At 40.2% G+C, this 18,697-nt stretch overlaps 1 protein-coding gene across 2 annotated transcripts; it reads left to right on the top strand.

Moving 5' to 3' along the window:
- The first annotated feature begins 1,507 nt into the window (after positions 1–1,507).
- NTPase lies at positions 1,508–17,846 on the top strand. 2 transcript variants are annotated; one of them, XM_065222775.1, is made up of 4 exons: positions 1,508–1,711; positions 2,950–4,057; positions 17,242–17,405; positions 17,465–17,846. In XM_065222775.1, exons 1-4 carry the CDS (start codon positions 1,676–1,678, stop codon positions 17,552–17,554), a joined length of 1,398 nt encoding a protein of 465 aa, XP_065078847.1. In that variant the 5' UTR covers positions 1,508–1,675; the 3' UTR covers positions 17,555–17,846. The 2 variants fall into 2 exon arrangements, with proteins under 2 accessions (XP_065078847.1, XP_065078855.1); XM_065222783.1 differs by lacking the exon at positions 1,508–1,711 and adding an exon at positions 1,869–2,325.
- The last annotated feature ends 851 nt before the right edge of the window (positions 17,847–18,697 follow it).

The raw sequence follows: 18,697 nt of genomic DNA, 5'->3' as shown, positions 1-18,697 counted from the left end.
AAAGCTAGGTTTCTGGTCTACCTTTGAGGGCATTATAAAGCACTCAAACACCAGACTTTTATTACCCTATGGAACACAAATCACCGAAATTTCGCACACTCTCCACTTTGCGCGCCATCCTCAATCCAATTTATCCTTGCGATTTCAGACCAAAACATTCAAGGTGTCAGCAATACCGGGTTGCCGGGATGGGTATTTTACAAAAAATCGCAGCTTGCTCTACACTCAAAGATAAATTAAATCAAAAAAGCTTAAAAAGTATGCAGATTCCCGCTTCACCTTATTGAGTCAGAGCCATGATTACTTCGGCAGTAGTCATGCATGATTAAAATCGAAATAATCTTTCCAGTATTAAATTTTATTCTTTTTCAATACTGATATATAATCAAAAAAGATTAAAATTAAATCAAAAATTATTAAAATAGAATCAAAAATGATTAAAATTTATTCAAAAAAAGATAATCTACAATCTAATAAACCATGATTAAACTGGGATTAATATCAGATGCTTATTTTTTAGAAAGAGAGGATTAATTTTTAATCATTCGATATGATTAAACTGAGCTTAATGTCAAATTGATTAAATTTCAAGCAAAATGGGAATAGTTTAATTTATCAGTGTATGACCGGCACAATCGTCACACCTGCTGCACACTTGAGGCACACTGACAAAAAAGATGACCCAAGATTGGTGTGCGGAGTGACCTACCCCTTGAGAAAAGCTGAAATCTATGTTTACACATAAAAATCTGAAAATAAATTATTTTTTCTGTATTATACGTCTATTGGCAAATCAAAGTTGGCACTCGTGGAGAATAGAAGAACTATGAAAGTGATGATGGTTTCAAAATTTTACACGGTGAGGTATACGAGTACAATCTTAAAATGCTTCTATTTTGCAAATGGAGCATTTTATTTAAATCTGGTTAATGCTACGTTAGTAGAAAACATAAGGACTACTCAATTAACATATAATATAGAAAAAATAATTTCTTTTCTGATTTTTAAGTGTATACATAGATTTCAGCTTTTCTACCACTATAGCAGAAACCAGATTTAAATAAAATGCTCCATTTGAAAAATAAAAGCATTTTAAGATTGCATTCGTATACCTTCCCGTGGAAAATTTTGAAACCATCATCACTTTCATAGTTCTTCTATTCACCACGAGTGCCAACTTTGATTTGCCAATTGAGTAGTCCTTAAATTTTCTACTAACATAGCATCAACCAGAATTAAATAAAATGCTCCATTTGCAAGATAAAAGCATTTTAAGATTGCACTCGTATACCTCACCGTGTAAAATTTTGATACCATCACTCTCATAGTTCTTCTATTCTCCACTAGTGCCAACTTTGATTTGCCAATAGACGAGTTATCTTTACAGCGGCACGGTAGTAAAAGCTCTTGCGGCGTGCGAAAAGCTGTAAAAGCTCCACACCACACAAGTTCATTCATATTTCGCACATGAATCGCTGGACAGCGGCGAGACGCCTTTTGTCCGCAGTTTTGTTTTGGTATCGTTGCCGTGAGGATCGTTGAATGGCCAGTTCGGGAGCTTCGCGAAACTAGCGGCTTTTGGTGTACCGGTTTAGTATTTCGTAGTTACGATTTTCATTTGTTTTAATTTATTCGTTGACTTTGTTCCTTAAACCTAAGCAGACGAAGCGAGAAAATGCCGTCGCAAAATCAGAATTTGCGAAATCGGAAGGTGAGTCAAGTGATTTTTGAAGTCTTCCATCGTTTGCAATTTTTTTTTAGTACAAATTTATGCTGTTCATTACACAACGTTGATGTGCTTGTTAAGGGGTGGGGTAAGGGAGGAGGTGACACTTCCTGGATGGAAGAGTGAAATGTCAAAGTTTGTTTTGGGTGGTAGCGCGGAGTGGTGGAAAAAGTGCTTGTTGGAGCGTAATTAGCAGAAGAAGGAATCAGAAATTTTGCATCGCAAGACCGCCAATATTTATGCCATATCAACAAGTTAAAGATGAAGCAGGTTGACGCTTTCCAGTGATAATAGTTGAATGCCAGACAGATAAAGAACTACGATTCGCGACGCCACACCAGTTTGCTTATCAGGCAGAAGACAACGTCGGGGAGGAGCAAAAAATTGCTTATCACCTTCCCAGTGCAACGACAATGAGATTGTGTTTGGATAAATCTGGGCATCTGTCGTCGTTGGTTGAATATTTCGGACAAAGGGCATTACCCTTTTTCGCAGAACCAACAGCAACGCTACCTCGAGCAACCTGTTGTGGCATTCAAATCAATATCTGTTGATTCTACTTGTGAAATCAGACGAAAATGCGATACGAGTATCAGCTGGTAAATACCTGTGATTTTTTTTTTATAAATCTATCAGTTGAGACTGAATTTACTAAGTAGTACTTCTACACACAATACCTGCTGTCTATTCACGTCTACCTCTTTAAAAATTGAGTGCAAAGCGACGAGGTAATGTGCAAATATACACAAAAACAGCTTCATACACGGCAAGGGGGTGGTGAAAGATTGGTATTTGAAATCGTCGACTATGCAAACTAATGATCATCGTTAGACGTGGCCTTGAGGGTGAATAAACGTGTTCTAAAATTATTTCCTATCTCGCGATCTTTCATCACATGACACGCGTAGGTCAGTGTCCCTTAAACACACACACTCCTCCCGTTGGAACGCTTGAATAATGTTTCAAGGCTTTTTTATCAGCCCTTTTACTAGACAAACTGATAAACGACACGATTGAGCGACTGACTGTCATAAGCGCAAAGTCATTTATAGGTTTCTTTATGGGACCACAATGACTTGCATGATTTGAGCTCATTACTCAAACTTGTATAAGTTTGATGACGACTTAGTTTTTTCTAATCGGACATGATTCAATACAATACATAGTTATTCAAAGGTACTCAGATTCTGTACTAACTGTTATTTTTCCTGCTTCCATTGCAGCTTCAGCAGCAGGATGCTTCCGAACGCACCCAAGCGCCGGTCGGATCTCGCCGAAAGCCCAACCCCAAAATAGTGGCCAACAACCTTCGCTTTTCGTTCTTCTGCCTGGTGGTGAGTGCATCGCTACTAATATTCCTATTCTTGGCGTACACCGATTCGTTCCATCCGATCGTCGATAGCATAGCCGGAAAGCTCGGCTATCATGAGAAAACGTACGCCGTTGTAATAGATGCCGGATCCACCGGAAGCCGTGTGCTAGCGTTTGAATTTCATCGCGGCTATCTGGACGGACGATTGGTACTGGATTACGAGCTGTACAAACACTCCAAGCCAGGACTATCAGCGTTCGCCGATAAACCAGAAGACGGAGCAGCCACCATTGATAAACTGCTACAGGAAGCTAAAAACGTGATACCAAAGGAGAAGATGGCCACCACGCCGCTAGTATTGAAAGCCACTGCCGGACTGAGGTTGTTGAAACCGGAACAAGCCGAGGGACTGCTGCAGGCTTGCAGAAATTTGTTCGAAAAGTCCGGATTCTTGGTGAACGACCACTCGGTGGAGATTATGGACGGAACCGATGAGGGAATTTTCTCGTGGTTCACTATCAACTTCCTGCTGGGAAAATTGAACGGTCACAATACGGTCGCAGCTCTGGATCTTGGCGGTGGAAGCACCCAGGTTACCTTCGCTCCAAAGGACGTCTCCCAAACTCCTCTGTACACAGATTTCATGCATAAAGTTCCTACCGTCAACTCGTATGTGGACGTATTCACAACCAGCTACCTGGGAGCGGGACTGATGGCCGTTCGACATGCCGTTTTCACCAACGGAGCTCCCCAGGGTCAAACCAAGTTGGTCAGCGAATGTGTGAATTCTATTGTGAAGGATAAATTGTTCCGATATGGGGCGGAACAGTACTACATCAGTGGCAAAGAGAATTCCAAAGCAACGGCTGAAAATCCCGAAGTCGACTACGAGCTGTGCTCGTCCATTGTTCGGAAGAAGGTGCTTCCGACGTTGAAGCCAAAACCGGTGACATTGAAGCAGCACGAGATCTCGGCGTTTAGCTATTTCTTCGATCGGGCCATCGAGACGGGATTAGTCGGTGAGTACTGGAGATTATAATGATTATATTATAGCGCAAGCTCGTGTGGCTCCTAATCTCACCAGCCAATAAGCAGTGTCCGAGGAAATGCGCAGTGTATGATAAAAGACTTTTGTGACGGGGAAAGTGCAGTTCTGTCATGCTCGATGAACTTCGGAGGATGCCTGGAGAAATTTTAAAGTGGGCGCAGATACAGAGATTTAGTCCTGAAGGAGATACGCGAGAATTCGAACGCAAGATCAGTGCATTTTTTGGTACGATTATGTACGTCATTTATACGAATTTGTCATGGAGGTTCTATAGACTTGTAATTATCCTCATGTTTACCTGATTAACTCTGGACTTGATGATATCTGGAGTGACCCTTTGTTTGCGTACATTTGTTTGTATCGTTAACTTTTCTCGGCATGGAAGTTATTTTTTAGGCTTGGCTCCACATTTTATTAGACTTCGCATTTGCATTAATTATTCTTCGGGCTTCCGGTGAGTCATAAACCTTATTAAGAAATACCATAATAAGTGCTTAACGACGTGGTCGGAGTATCATCCAAATTATTTGTGGCATGATGCCTATAATTTGGGTTCCTTCTCCGTACAGTTTTCAATTCCAGATTTGTAGAAGTACATAATACTAGTCATTCCGCTGCTTTAAAATAGGCGGCTGTTGTTTCTGGGCATCGCTTGCTTCCTCTCTACTGTTCTTCTCGGTCTCCGGAGATGTTACATCCATTTCTAACACTGCTTCTTCAAGCACCTCAGTGGCAAAAAATCAGGAACTCAATAATTTCAACATTTTATTAGTCCCTCGGTTTCGCAGAGCTACATAGTCAGTTACTCCTGCCGGCGAAAAACAGAAGAAAACTTTCCGACGTAGAGGCAGTCTTAGCATAAGGTTATTACGAAGCGGTCGGGGTTGAACATTCAGGTAAATTTGCCTCAGGATAGCCTCGCAATCTGTCTTTCCTTGCAGGATATCGGTCACGGTTAGGACTCTACTTGTGTCTTTTCTAGTCCGGAGAAGTTCTAAGTCGATAAGTTGACAACGGCTTTCGTAACTGGGTAATCGAAACGGATCATTCCAAGGCAATCTACGCAACGCAAAACGAAGAAAGCGACGTTGAACAGATTCAATTCTCTTGGCACCGTTGTTGTAGTAGTTTGGGTTCCAAACCGCTGAACAATACTCAAGCGTCGATCGAACAAGCGAACAATAGAGAGATTTTAGACAGTAGATATCGGTGAAGTTTTTAGCTATCCTAAAAATGAACCCTAAAGTTCTTCACGCCTTATCGACAACATATGCAATGTGTTGCTTGAATGAAAGTTGCGAATCCAAGATCACACCCAAGTCTTTCACCTGATTCACGCGTTCGATTGTCGAGCCAAGCAGGTCATAGCTAAATAATATCGGTTGTTGTTTTCATGAGAACGTAATAGCGGAGCATTTGGCTGGGTTCACTACCATTCTGTTTAACCTGCACCAACTAGCGAATACATTCAGCTGACGTTGAAGAAAGTGACATTCGGAGCAATGGAGCAGATTCGAAGGAAGATTTTGAGGTCATCTGCATATGATAACCGAGGAGCTTCGATGACCAGATGCACGTCGTTGAAGTACAGTATAAAAATCAACGGTCCCATGTGGCTTCCCTGAGGTATACCTGATGTCGCGAAGAAGCTAGCTGATCTGCAGTTGGCGACCGGTAAGATATGATCGAAACCAACTCAGAAGATTACCGCATACACCGGACCTGCCGAGTTTAGCAACTTGTCGAATGCTGCGGATAGGTCTGAATAAATAACGTCCGGATGAACCCGATCCGACATACTTTCGGTTATATACGATGTGAGACACAGCAGATTGGTGGTTGTAGAGCGGCCGACAGTAAACCCATATTGATCAGCACTCAAATACTGCCTGCAATGGGACAGCAATGGTTCCATATTCACTAGCTCGAATAGCTTCGAAACGGCAATTAACGATGTAATTCCTCGATAGTTATCCACAGCTCGTTTCACGATGAAAATATGCCACTGGAGAGAGACATTCGAAACAGGCGAAGAAGCGGAATTAACAAGCTAGCAATATGTCTCTTCAAAAATACAGATGGAACTCCATCAGGTCCAGGATTGAAGGATGACTTGAGCAGAGTCGCGGCCATTAACATCAATTGCACCCAGCGTTTGATAATTTACTGGAACGTTCCTGGCAGCCAGGTTAATATGGTCGTCAGCAGGCATGGAAAATCATTTACATTCATTTCATACAATCATTTACATTCATTTGCCTCTAACTTTTTTCATCAACAGCATTCCGCAAAATGATGTGTAGAGCTTTTGTAGGTTTTGTTGTTAGCTACAACAATTGCTCATAACTCAAATCTGTATCTCTTATGCATCACGAACTAGAGCTGGCAGAACTTGTTACTGTTTTTCAGTGAATGTAAATTACATTCACTGAAAAACAGTAGTGGCTTCTGTTCGCACTGGTTCGTCATACATCAGAGATATGGATTTGACTTGTTAACAAAAGTTGTAGCTAATAACAAAACCTACAAAAGCTATTTACATCATTTTGCGGAGTGCTGTTAATGAAAAAAGTTAGAGGCAAATGAATGTAAATGAATGCACGAAATGAATGCAAATGATTTTCCATGCCTGGTCGTCAGTTAGTTCCTCATTAGTGAATATACTTGTCGGAAAAAAGGCGGCATATATCCTGAACGGTGGCAGCAACTTCTCCGTTGAATTCCATAGACGATGAGAGGCCGGATTCCTTGCGTTGCTCGTTCACGTAGTTCCAAGAGGATTGCGGGTGTAGCTTAAGTTTGCGCTGGATGTCTCGTTGGAAATTTGAAAAGCATTCACGACTGACTCGTACATGTGATTCAGCCTCACATAATGTAAATAATGATTGACTTCAACCTACGTAGCACTCTCGTCTGCCAGGGAGGGTGAGACACTTTGTGGTGAGTTCTTTTCGGGACGTGTCTATCAATGGCATATGCCAAGACATGTGAAAAGGTTTGCGCTGCAGCCTCAACATCATCTGGATCAAGGATGTTCTCCCATACCATGTTAGACAATACATCTATCATGCTACGGTGGTCAGCTTTACGGAAGTTATAAGAAACCGTAGCAGGATAATCGTCGAATTCACGCACGAGTTTGTCCTCAACAGTGACAATTAGAGCAGGGTGATATCATAGAGGTAACTCTAAGACCACTGGGTCCCGAAGAAAATCATTATTATTTTTGGCTCACTCAGTACCAGAACAACGGTCCCAAGCAGTCCCAAGCTATTTCACTCACCCCTGCATGTTCTGCATGAATCCACACACCCCTGATGTTATCTGTCAAACTTTCATAGCGAATCAAAACAAACATAGTGTAGTAATAGAATTTCAACTAGAATAGGGTACGTTAATCGTTTGCTTGGGACCAATAGGCTACTAAAGTGGTGAGCCAATTTAAAATCGTTAGTTTCGTATTGATTGTTGGTGATATGGAACTACCTTAGTTAGTGCACAAGGAGCCGAGGAAATGAATGGAGCCTTGCCCTGTCCTGTGTGCCATTTTCGTTAACTACATGGTTAATTTGAGAAAGCGTCGCTGCGCTGTAGTTTTCGCGAAGGCTACTAGCTTCTGCGTGAAATGTAGAGCTATCAGGATCTGGATACAGGAATCCGCTATGAGATGGACTCCATGAAACGCCTGGCAGATTGAAGTCACCAAAAAAAGAATATCTCATCAACTGGAGTGGCACTTTCGATAACTGTGAAAACTGACCGACAGTGAGTATCGATGAGTTCATTGTCCTGGACTCGATCAGGTGGAATGTACAGAGCGCATAGAAATAGTGTGCGATCACCCATATTGATGGCTGTTCAACCCGCCACGGACAGCTACAAGGACACTTCCACCAGTAGATTTACGGCTGTTGTTAGGATTCCGATCTCAACGAAAGACCTGGTAGTCAGGACCGAAGACTTGACTGGAAAGCGTTCGATAATCGAGTGACGTTTCGCACAGGACAATTACATCGTAGCAACAATCCGATACAGCTAGGCGGTACTCTTCAACATCAGAATTCATACCACCGGCGTTTTGGTAGAAGCAGGGCCCCACAAAGTCACTTTCAATCGAAAATCGTCAAGCGACGATGAAGCTGTCAACCATCACTTTCAATTGAAAGTCATTCTGTCTTCTCTTCGAGCAGAGCCCCGTCAACATCAACAGAGCCACTTTTGATCGGTTTTCATACTGTTTGTTTTAGCTTGACTCGTGTTCATTTCTTATTTCAATGTCAAATGAACTTACTTTTGCATTGAAGCGATGCTGTTCGATCCAAATTCGCGCAGTTTTTATGACTTTTGTTGATTGTTCATTCGGTTAATTTAAGCGTATTGACGAGTGCACGGATGGATTTGAGTTCACTCACTCGACAAAAAGTGACACAACAGCGGGGCCATGTTTACTAAAAATGAACACATGAATAATACTCACGTAACAATTGAAACGGGTCTATCAACTTATGTACACAACACTTGTTGAGCTTTTTTCGCGCGAACCGAATACGCTCACGTAAATTAACAACACCATCGGGCAGAGGAAATTCTCCCCTTCCCGATAGTGCTCTTGGTTTGCGTGGGCGTACTTAGGTTTTCGTGAAAAGGACGTAGCAAATTATTTACAAAAGTTGATAGGCCCTTTTCAAATGTTACGCGAGCATTATTCATGTGTTCATTTTTAGTAAACAGGGCCCCGCTGTTGTGTCACTTTTTGTCGAGTGAGTGAACTCAAATCCATCCGTGCACTCGTCAATGCGCATAGATCTGTGCACGTGAATGTCAAATGTATCATTACCGGGTGATTTGTTTACCCATCAATATGGGTATTTTTTGAATCGAGGTGACGTCTAGAGATCGAAAATTGATATGCGACGCCATTTTTAAATCCAAGATGGTGGCTTCCAGTTTAAGAAAAAGTGGGAAATGCTGTCAAATCATCAATACCTTATCAATAAAGGTATTTTTGGAATTGGGATGATAGCTAGAAGATGAAAATCGATAACCGATGCAATTTTGAAATCGAAGATGGCAGCTTCCGATTTACGAAAAAGGGGAAATACAGTCAAATACACATCAATATTGGTATTTTTGTAATCGGTATGAAGTCTACAGATTGAAAATTGATATGCGACGTTGGTTAGAAATCCATGAAGGCGGCTTCCGATTTCAGATTAAGTGGGAAATACTGTCAAATACTCATCAATATAGAAATTTTTGAAATGGGGATGGCATCTAGAGGCCAGAAATCGATATCCAACGCCATTTTGAAATCCAATATAGCGGCTTCCGATTTGCGGAAATGTGTCAAATATCCTAAAATATGGTTATTTTTATAATGGGGATGAGACGTGGTTCAGAAAAACTGTGAAATACTGTCAAATACCGATCAATGTGGGTTTTTTTTCAAATCGGGCTGACATCTAGAAGAAAGAAATCGATGTCCAAAGCCATCTTGAAATTCAAGATGGAGGCTTCCGATTTCAGAAAAAGTGTCAAATAGCCTACAAATGGCATCGATTTTCAGCATCTACGCGTCGTCCTCGTTCCAAAAATACCCAGATCTTAGGGTATTTGACACTTTTTGTGAAACCCGATGGCCGCCATATTGGATTCCAAAATGGCATCGGATATCGATTTTCGGCATCAACACGTTCTCTCCATTCCGAAAATACTCATATTTTAGGGTATTTGACACTTTCTGAACCCTGATGGCTACCATATTGGATTCCAACATAGCGTCGGATATTGATTTTCGGCATCTACGCGTTGTCCCTGTTCCGAAAATAACCATATTGTAGGGCATTTGGCAATTTTTCTGAAACCCTATGGCCGCCATATTGGATTCCAAAATGGCATCGGATATCGATTTTCGGCATCTGCGCGTTGTTCCAGTTCCGAAAATACCCATATCTTAGGGTATTTGACACTTCATAAAACCAATGGCCACTATCTTGAATTTCAAAATGGCGTCGGGTATAGATTTTCAGCATCTACGCGTCATCTCCGTTCCAAAAATGCCTTATTGTAGGGTATTGGACACTTTTTCTGAAACCCGATGGCCGCCATATTGGATTCCAAAATAACGTCAAATATCGATTTTCGGCACCTTCGCGTCGTCCCCGTTCCGAAAATACCCATATGGTGGTGTATTTGAGACTTTTCCCTGACCTTGATGGCTGCCATCTTGGACTCCAGATTGGCCTCGTTAATTTAATATTCGCTGGCGTTGCACTGGAACACGGAAGCTGATTAGGAAAATTACTGTAACTAATGTATGCATACTTGCCTGAAGACAATAGTTGGGAGACCCCACCACCGAACTCGACCGCAGGTCCAGAACGACGCTGATGGCAGGAAATAGAACGATTTTGATGGCGGGAAACAGCTAGCGCGGCTGGATCGAGTGGTTCGAGTTCTCCCATAATGCGACAGGCAGTGCGTTATGGTTTACAGCGATCCAATTCACAACGCGGCATCCAAGTCTGAATCAGCATACTGGGTCTAGTCCGGAGATGGGAGTTGAGCAGGTGTGCTTAAACGAGGCATCCACATGTTTTTTGAACCATCTTCCAATTCACGGAACAAAATTCCTTTCGGCCATGTATCCGATGTAAGAGCAACTTCACGTAGTTTGGGAGCCAATCCGGCGTTGTACGATATGTAACTCATACGGCTGATGTCGGATCCTTTCTTAACATCGCACTGTACACAACCTTTGACCAGCTTCTCGATTGATTCCGATTTCACGCTAGGATGTATACGAGAAAGATACAGCCAAAACAGCTCGGTGGGTCCAGGGACGGTAAGGACCTCGATAAAGACATTGTCATCCGTTACTGCTTTAGTACCACCAACAAGTGTGGTTTGCTGGTGAGCGAGCCTTCATCGCGGCGCCGTTTTAATGGCAGTTGACGTATAAGATCGCCTGAACTCAAGTGTGTTGGAGTTGTCAATGCGATTCGTTTCGACCGCTGAGCGATCTGCTGTCCTTGCTTAGTCATTTCCTTCCTAAGCTCAGCGTGTGTGATTTCCTGTTTCTCGGTGATAGAATTAATCGTACTACCAAACGACGGAACAGCTTCGCGCACTCGTTGCACATCCAAAACAAGTTCGGGCTAGTGTGGAACATATTCAGAAAAGCCTTGTTCAACTTTGTGCCACCGCATTTCAGGTGAATCATCCTGTCGCAAAAAGCCATGCAGGAGCGAGGGGGACGACTCTATCTACGCTGCAGGAAAGATTGTGTTTTGCTGTGGCTAGCTGCTCACACGCTGAGTAGATAGAAAGACGATTGATGACGATTTTGAAGATTTCCTGCAAAAAGATTATGCGGGATGCAAGTAGATGTGAGATTTTTTGAGCATCTTAAATTGAGATTTAGATGTGTTGCCCCCCCCCCCTCGTGCAGGAGACGGATTCTTCATCGCCTTTAACTGGTTTAGCGCAAATCTAATTTAGAAACAGTGGTGGAGATGCTCTAATACGCATAAATGCACAGATAATCACATAGATGGCGCTTGGGATTAGCTTTTCCATCTTCAATGTGCAAGTTCACTCCATACAAGCTAGTTCTAAAATCAGCACCGGCGCCGGCCACGTCTACACGGTCTTTTTGGAATGGAGAAGGATGATTAGTATGACAACCGTTGTTATAGAGGCCGTGTTTACAACAATCAATACGAAACTAACGATTTTAAATTGGCTCACTACTTGATTAGCCTATTGGTCCCAAGCAAACGACTAACGTACCCCATTCTTGTCGAAATTCTAGTACTACACAATGTATGTTTTGATTAGCTATGAAAGTTTGACAGATAAAATGAGGGACTCGTGGATTTTCCTATGTTTCCAGGGGTGAATTGATTAGCTTGGGACCGAAGAGAGTACCAGAGCTGAGCCAAAAAGTTGAGCACGTTATTTCGGGACCTTCTAGTCTTAGAGTTACCTCTATGGTGTTTACCTCTTTGTCTCTACGATTGCCATTGGAAGGAATGTGTGTTGTTATAGTGTGGGTCTGGTTATTTCTGATCTGGATTCACTGATGCGATCGGTAAAGCAGATTTCTATATTCAAATCTAATGGCAGGGCTGGTAGCGAGTCACTTTTTAGTGACTTGGTCACTTTTTTCAAGCCAGTCACTAAAAAGTCTCTCTTTTTAAGGCCAAGTCACTAAAGTCACTTTTTCTTGTAATAAGTCACTATTTTCAACTTTTTTAGCGTGAATATATTTCAAGATTGATCATTCTTTGCTTTGTGGCGTTTAATCGTCTTTCTATATCTACAGGGTGTCTACTCCAGGGTGGGTTTTTCAGGTTTTTTCAGTACTTTACCGGATAAAATCCAGGTTTATAATAAGAAATCTATTCTTTAAATGTGTTAAAAATATGTTTTTTTTGTAGATCAAGAACAACAGCAATTTACATTAACTGTTTTAAGACATGGCAATCAGTGTTAAAGAAACAGCTTTACAATCAAATCCATTGAATGTTGAAGTTTAACACTTACTTTAAAAAAAACTTACTTTATTTGAGTAAGTCAAAGATCTAAAAATTTTCAATATCTTGGAGTTTTGTATTTCATGTTCAAGATATTAAAAATTTTGAAAGCTCCAGAATCAAGAAAAAAAATGATTTTTTCAAAGTTCGTAAGTGTAGGATCTTTGGAGAAATTCTAAGTAATAAAAAGAAATGCTGAGAATTTCAGTAAAGGTCCATAAACAAACTGCAGGAACATGAGAGAAGTTAATGCGCTGAAAATATGGAGAACTTACTGGAAGCTTCAAGAACCTCAAAGCAGTTCTTTAAGCATCCGAAAAATTTCGGGAACTTTTATGCAGTTCGTAGAATTTCAGAGAACTTCACAGGTGTCAAGCGAACTTGAGAAATATAGAAAACATGAGGGGTATTGTGCAATTTTTTACGAAGTTCTAAGTACCTCAGAAAAGCTAGAGATTTTTGGGGAATTTCAGATCTTAAGAGCAGTTTCCGAAGCTTTAGTCCAGACTTTTGGAGTAGGAATAAAAAAGTGGAAATCAGGATAGTTCCATGATGTGCTGAAAAAAAAAATCGGAGCCCTCAAGATGTTCCGAGAATTTCAGAGAATTTATGAAAACTTCAGAAATTTTCCAGATACTTCACAGGAGTTCAGAGAATTTCAGGGAAATTTAAAGATGTTTACGGGAATCCCATTTATTTCCGAGCAGAACCGAGATCTTAAATAGCATTGAGATCTTTAGGGAAGCATCGAGAACATCAAGACAGATTAGTGAATCAAATGGCAGTTCAAATAATTTCATTGTAGAAACCTTAGAGAAGCTTGCTTGAGCTTGAGCTTGATTGACCGCCCACGGTTGCTACTCTGTTACTGCCCGATCAGCTGTAATTACACAGAGAACCAATAGACGATGCTTGGGACTAGCAATCATCCTCAATGTGTAAAAGCTGGTGATCTTAAATTAGGCAATACCAGCGCTGGCCGCGCCCGAACACAGGTCAAGAAAGGAATGGGAAGGATTGTGTTGACATGACACTCGCTTTGATGGAAGCCGAGAACACCTCTGCACTTCCACGAGGAATCACTGGGATGTTGGATAAGAGGGTTGGGTTTGCAGCAGGGTTCGTTTTGGTAAACGATAAGCTGAATTGATGTCCTAACGATCATATAACGCAAAGGAGCTTGGGACTAAACCCACGGTCTTCTGCTCAGTAAGCAAAAACGTTTGCCACTAGGCAGACGAGCACCTTTTTAATCACCGAGTTGCTGTTATTACCATGTAGTCATATTAACAAATAAAACGATTGACGAATCTTGAATGTGGATGGGTCTGAGATTAGACTTATGATGTTCTGCTCAGTAAGCAAAAACGGTTGCTCTAAGGCCACCGAGCCCCTCATATCACATAATACCGTTGCTCAAATTTGTGTATCCATTCAAACCCGGAACCAACGACAACAACGAGTTTCCCAAAATACACGATACACAAGCGATTTTATCATAAATCTCTTTGATATGTAAGGACCTGGGACCGAGTTTTTCTGCTCAGTAATCAGGCCACTGTAACCGACGATCTTTCAAATCCGAAAACTAAAAACTACGAAAAAGTACTTAGGCCTTCATTAAGTTCCACTTTCACGCGACGTTCAATGACAGGGTCCTATCCAGGATTACATCTGAAAAATCCAAATCTGGCCAACGCCCACCTAAACCTGTTCTAATCCACCTGAAATGACTAACGAATGGAAGACTTTGACTACCCAGCCATGCAATAGTCTCATTCCGTGCCTTATGGCAACTTGATGATTCTATTGCGCTCATCTTCTGGCACCACCCAGGGGAGACTTGGTCCTGTACCCAATGCTTAACTTATCTCCATTCCACTCAGCTACTCGCAATTTCTTGTGATATAGTGGGCGGAATATTATTATATGAGACAATTCAATGCAGACGTCTTTCCAAATTTGGCAGATCGACAGGTAATCGGTGAGTTACCACGATAGTTGCTATTCAACAACTCGACAACGTCCCATCGTCAACGCCTGCTATGAGAATTTCCCATTGCTTACGTCAACGAAATGACGTCATCGAGCTATCGATCAACTACCCTGGTTATCGCCTGGTACCTTATAGCACGATGCTAGGAGGCGAACCGGAAGAATCGATGAGCTACCTCTCCCCCTCATTGTAGAAACCTTATGGCGAAGTTGCGAAAAACTCAGAGAATTTCCGGAAACTTCAGTAAAGCTCCGAAAGAATTTCTTGAACGTGATAAAAATTATATGAACATCTGGAAAACGTGAGAGTATTTTAAGCGTGTTATACTATGGAGATTTCTAGTACTTAAAAAATGCGAAAATTTAGTTAAATGTATTAGAGGAAATCAACGAAGTTTCATTAATTAAAAAAATGCGAGAACTTTAAGCAAGCAGTGATATCTTCAAGAAATTCCAAAGAACTTCTTATAAATTTAGATAGTTTCATGATATTCAGCGAAGTTCCGAGTACTTCAAGGACGATCAGATAGCTTCAGAATAATCCCATTAACTTAAGCAAATTTGCAGCGACTTACAAGGAGTGCCGTGGATTTATGGGGTATTCCATAAATTCTATGATTGATCCGAAAACGTCAGAAGCGTCAGGGAATTATGAAAATGTATCAGAAAATTTGCCGGATTATTAAACAAATTTAGAGAACTTCAGGTAACCATAGATAAGTTCAGGGAAAATAAGTGAGCGTTTATAATGCTTATAATACTTAGAGGAAATTGTCGAAACTTCAAGGCAACGTTAGAAACATTGAGGAAATTTTAGGAAGTCCTATAAAGTTCAGGGAAGTTTAAGAATTTGATGAGAAGTATTGTAAGTGTCCGGCTAGTTTCTCAAACTACAAAAGCACTTCAAGGCAGTTTCATTAAATTCAGGAAAAAATTGGGAACTTTCAAGTAGTTCTGAAGACCTCAGAATAGTCCATTCTGATTTCCATTGAAATATTCCTCAACATTTCAATAAAGCTATCCTCCTAATTCAATTTTCTTTTAGTTTTCCTCGGAATTATCTTGAAATTCTCTTTTTGAATCTCACTCCTTGGAATTCTGCTCACATTGAAAGTCTCCTAAGAATTCAGTGGCATTTCTCCTCACAAATTCCTTAGATTTATTCTCATAATTTGTATGGCAAACCCTCCTGAATTTATTTTCCGAATTCCTTTGAAAATGTTTTGGAGTTATTCTCAGATTTAATTGTAATCCTCCTTTTAGTATTTTCAAAAAGATTCCAAGGACTTATGCTCTGGATTCGTTTTCTCCCACAACTTTATAAAATAATCCTCAGAAGGCCCCTGAAATTTTGTTCTGAAGGAGTTGTGCCCGTCAGAAATTTTCAGAGTTTTCATTAAAATTAGCAAAAACTAGAAATTAATTCAGGGTTTCTAGAAATTCTACTCCACATTTTCTGGCTTCACAATAAATCTAAAATTCCTTCATTTGAATTTTTTTCTGAAAGTTTTTTTTTTCCCAAAACTTCCTTGAAATAAGGTCCTTAGTAATTATAATAAAATTTAACGAGCTTTTAAAACTGTGCATGGATTTTGACTCCAGATTCTTGAAAATTTATATAAGTATTATAGCTTTTAAGTCCAGAACTAGTTCACATTTAAAATTTCTAGAAAATAAGCATGCTCAAAAAAAAAAAACAATTCAAGACTTTGTTTTTTTTTAATTTATTTGTTACTGAATATTAGTTCACTGTGGATCTATAAAGTTCAAAGTGTGAATGTAAATAATGATAAACATTAAATGCTTGTATTTAAAAATTCATTATTTTCTTTAAATATCCTTTGTAAGAAAATTATTAAATTATCTGAGCCTTCCAGATATTTTAAAGAAACAATAAATTTCCTGCGGATTCCCGGTTTTCCAGGTTTTTGAAGTTATTTAGTTGACACCCTGAATAATACCGTGGGTTTGGCCATAAACTTTCTAATGAATCTTGCGTTTTAAAGGTTCATATCGTACATAAGTGTTTATGAGATACTTGTTGAATAAGTCTAAAACATCAAACATTTATTTTCTCTTAGGTCACTTTTTGTAACTATTTTTACAACTGTAAGTCACTATTTGGTCACTTATTTCTTCAACATGGTCACTAAAATCATTATTTTTGACAGCAGTGGTCGCTACCAGCCCTGTAATGGGGATAGATAATTAGGCATGGTGACAAATACGAGGAAAGGGACGGGTCTGGGATTGAACTCCCGGACCTTCTGCTCAATAAGCAGAAACGGTAATCACTAAGCTACGGCGCCTCGTCATAAGAATTTATGAAATATGAATTTAAGTTTCTTTGACAAAAAGTATTGTTTATTCCAATATGATACCATCTTGGAAGTTTCTGATTCACCCTTTAATGTCATTGTTGGTAACTTAATTATTATTCGATAGTCTTTATTTGGTCACTATTTCCGTAATTTTAGTTACTAATGTCACTACTATCATATCGCATCGCCACGCCCAGTTCTGCTATTAAACTCAATTCTGTTTTTACGCGGCTCGTATTTTTGATCGTGCAAATAAAATATTCCTACAGGTACATTAATTGCAATTTTTTTTTCTCCCGCAGATCCTTTCCAGGGCGGTGAGACCACGGTTGGCGACTTTATTACCCGCTCTCGGGAGGTATGCGCGGACGCCAACACCGATCAACCCTTCATGTGCGTAGATCTCACATTCCTCGCCGTCCTGCTGGAAGAAGGATACGGTCTCAAACCGAAGACACCACTAAAGGTAGTGCTGGGGTGTTTTCTAGTAGATGATTGCCTAACAAATGTTGTTCCCCGTTTCAGTTATACAAGAAAATCGACGGACACGAAATCTCCTGGGCGCTGGGTTGCGCGTACAGCATTCTGACCAGCAACAAGAGCTCCCAACTATAGTAGCTCAACGAATCAGTCGCCAAAGAGAGACAACGATACAATCAGCAAAACTAGCAAACAAACAGAACCACCAAAACGGAACCGAAACAGATCTAGGGAAATGGTTTTAATTTTTTAGACATCTTGAAGAATTAGTTTGTCTTTTTAGTTGTTGTTGTTGTTCTGGGAAAGTTTAAAATGGGACAAGGAAAACAAATGGATTCAGCTATTTTGCATCCATAGAAGAATCATTTTTGATAGCTCAAATTTTATGCAGACAACCAGTGCGTTGATTATTCTATTAAAAGAAAAATGAACGACTTCTGATTTGGATTACTTTATACAACCAGACACGATAGAAAATGAGATACCTAAATGTGCCTTAAAACAAATACACAAACACGAAAACAGAAAGGGATAACATATTTTGATTTTAGTAAACATTTTCATAGTAAGAAACATATGCCTTTATCATAGGATTTGTCGTCAGTCAGTCAGGCAGCCACGGTGTGAGTAGATTTCACACTAACGAATGCAATTGTAGCTTTTAGCAGGATAGTTTGCACGCCTCGTGATTCGCCGTTTAGTGTTAATGTAAATGTAATTCCGCAATACGGATTCTCTATCCCTAAACCACATTCCCCTCAGAGAGAAACATCCTAGAAAATATTCTAATATCGATGTCAATCACCAGTCTTGATGCACTGTTTCGATTCAGAAAACAAAATTGAACACACGTCGTATACACTGAGGTAGCTTGAAGAAAAATTGTCTGCTTGTAAATAAATAGCCGCAATGTAACACCGTCGTACTAAATCGGTTTGTAGTTCAATTTGCAACTGCATACACGGTAAGCGCGAAGTATTCAATAATGACTACAATGTAAGCATTTTCGAGAGAAACTGAGACTACCCATTAAATGAGCAAAATTTTACCCATTTATGAGTAATTACAACTACAAAAATGAGAAATAAGTGTTCATTGATGAGTAGCAATTTTTTATAAATGTCCCAATTTCCCTTGAAAATGCCAACTTTGTAGTTTATATTGAGTCTTTTATAGTCATTATTGCGTATTTTGCGGTTACCGTGTACAAAAAAAAAGAAGCAACATTTTAAGGTAAACTATCGAATGATAGCAAAATTCCGTTATGTGATATGTGCA

Source organism: Ochlerotatus camptorhynchus, unplaced genomic scaffold (genome assembly GCF_037179485.1).
Source record: "Ochlerotatus camptorhynchus isolate MF236.1 unplaced genomic scaffold, CSIRO-AGI_Acam_v1.1 ptg000015l, whole genome shotgun sequence".
NCBI classification, from domain to species: domain Eukaryota; kingdom Metazoa; phylum Arthropoda; class Insecta; order Diptera; family Culicidae; genus Ochlerotatus; species Ochlerotatus camptorhynchus.
Note: the sequence above shows the minus strand (reverse complement) of the source record. Positions and strands in the feature narration are given on the sequence as shown.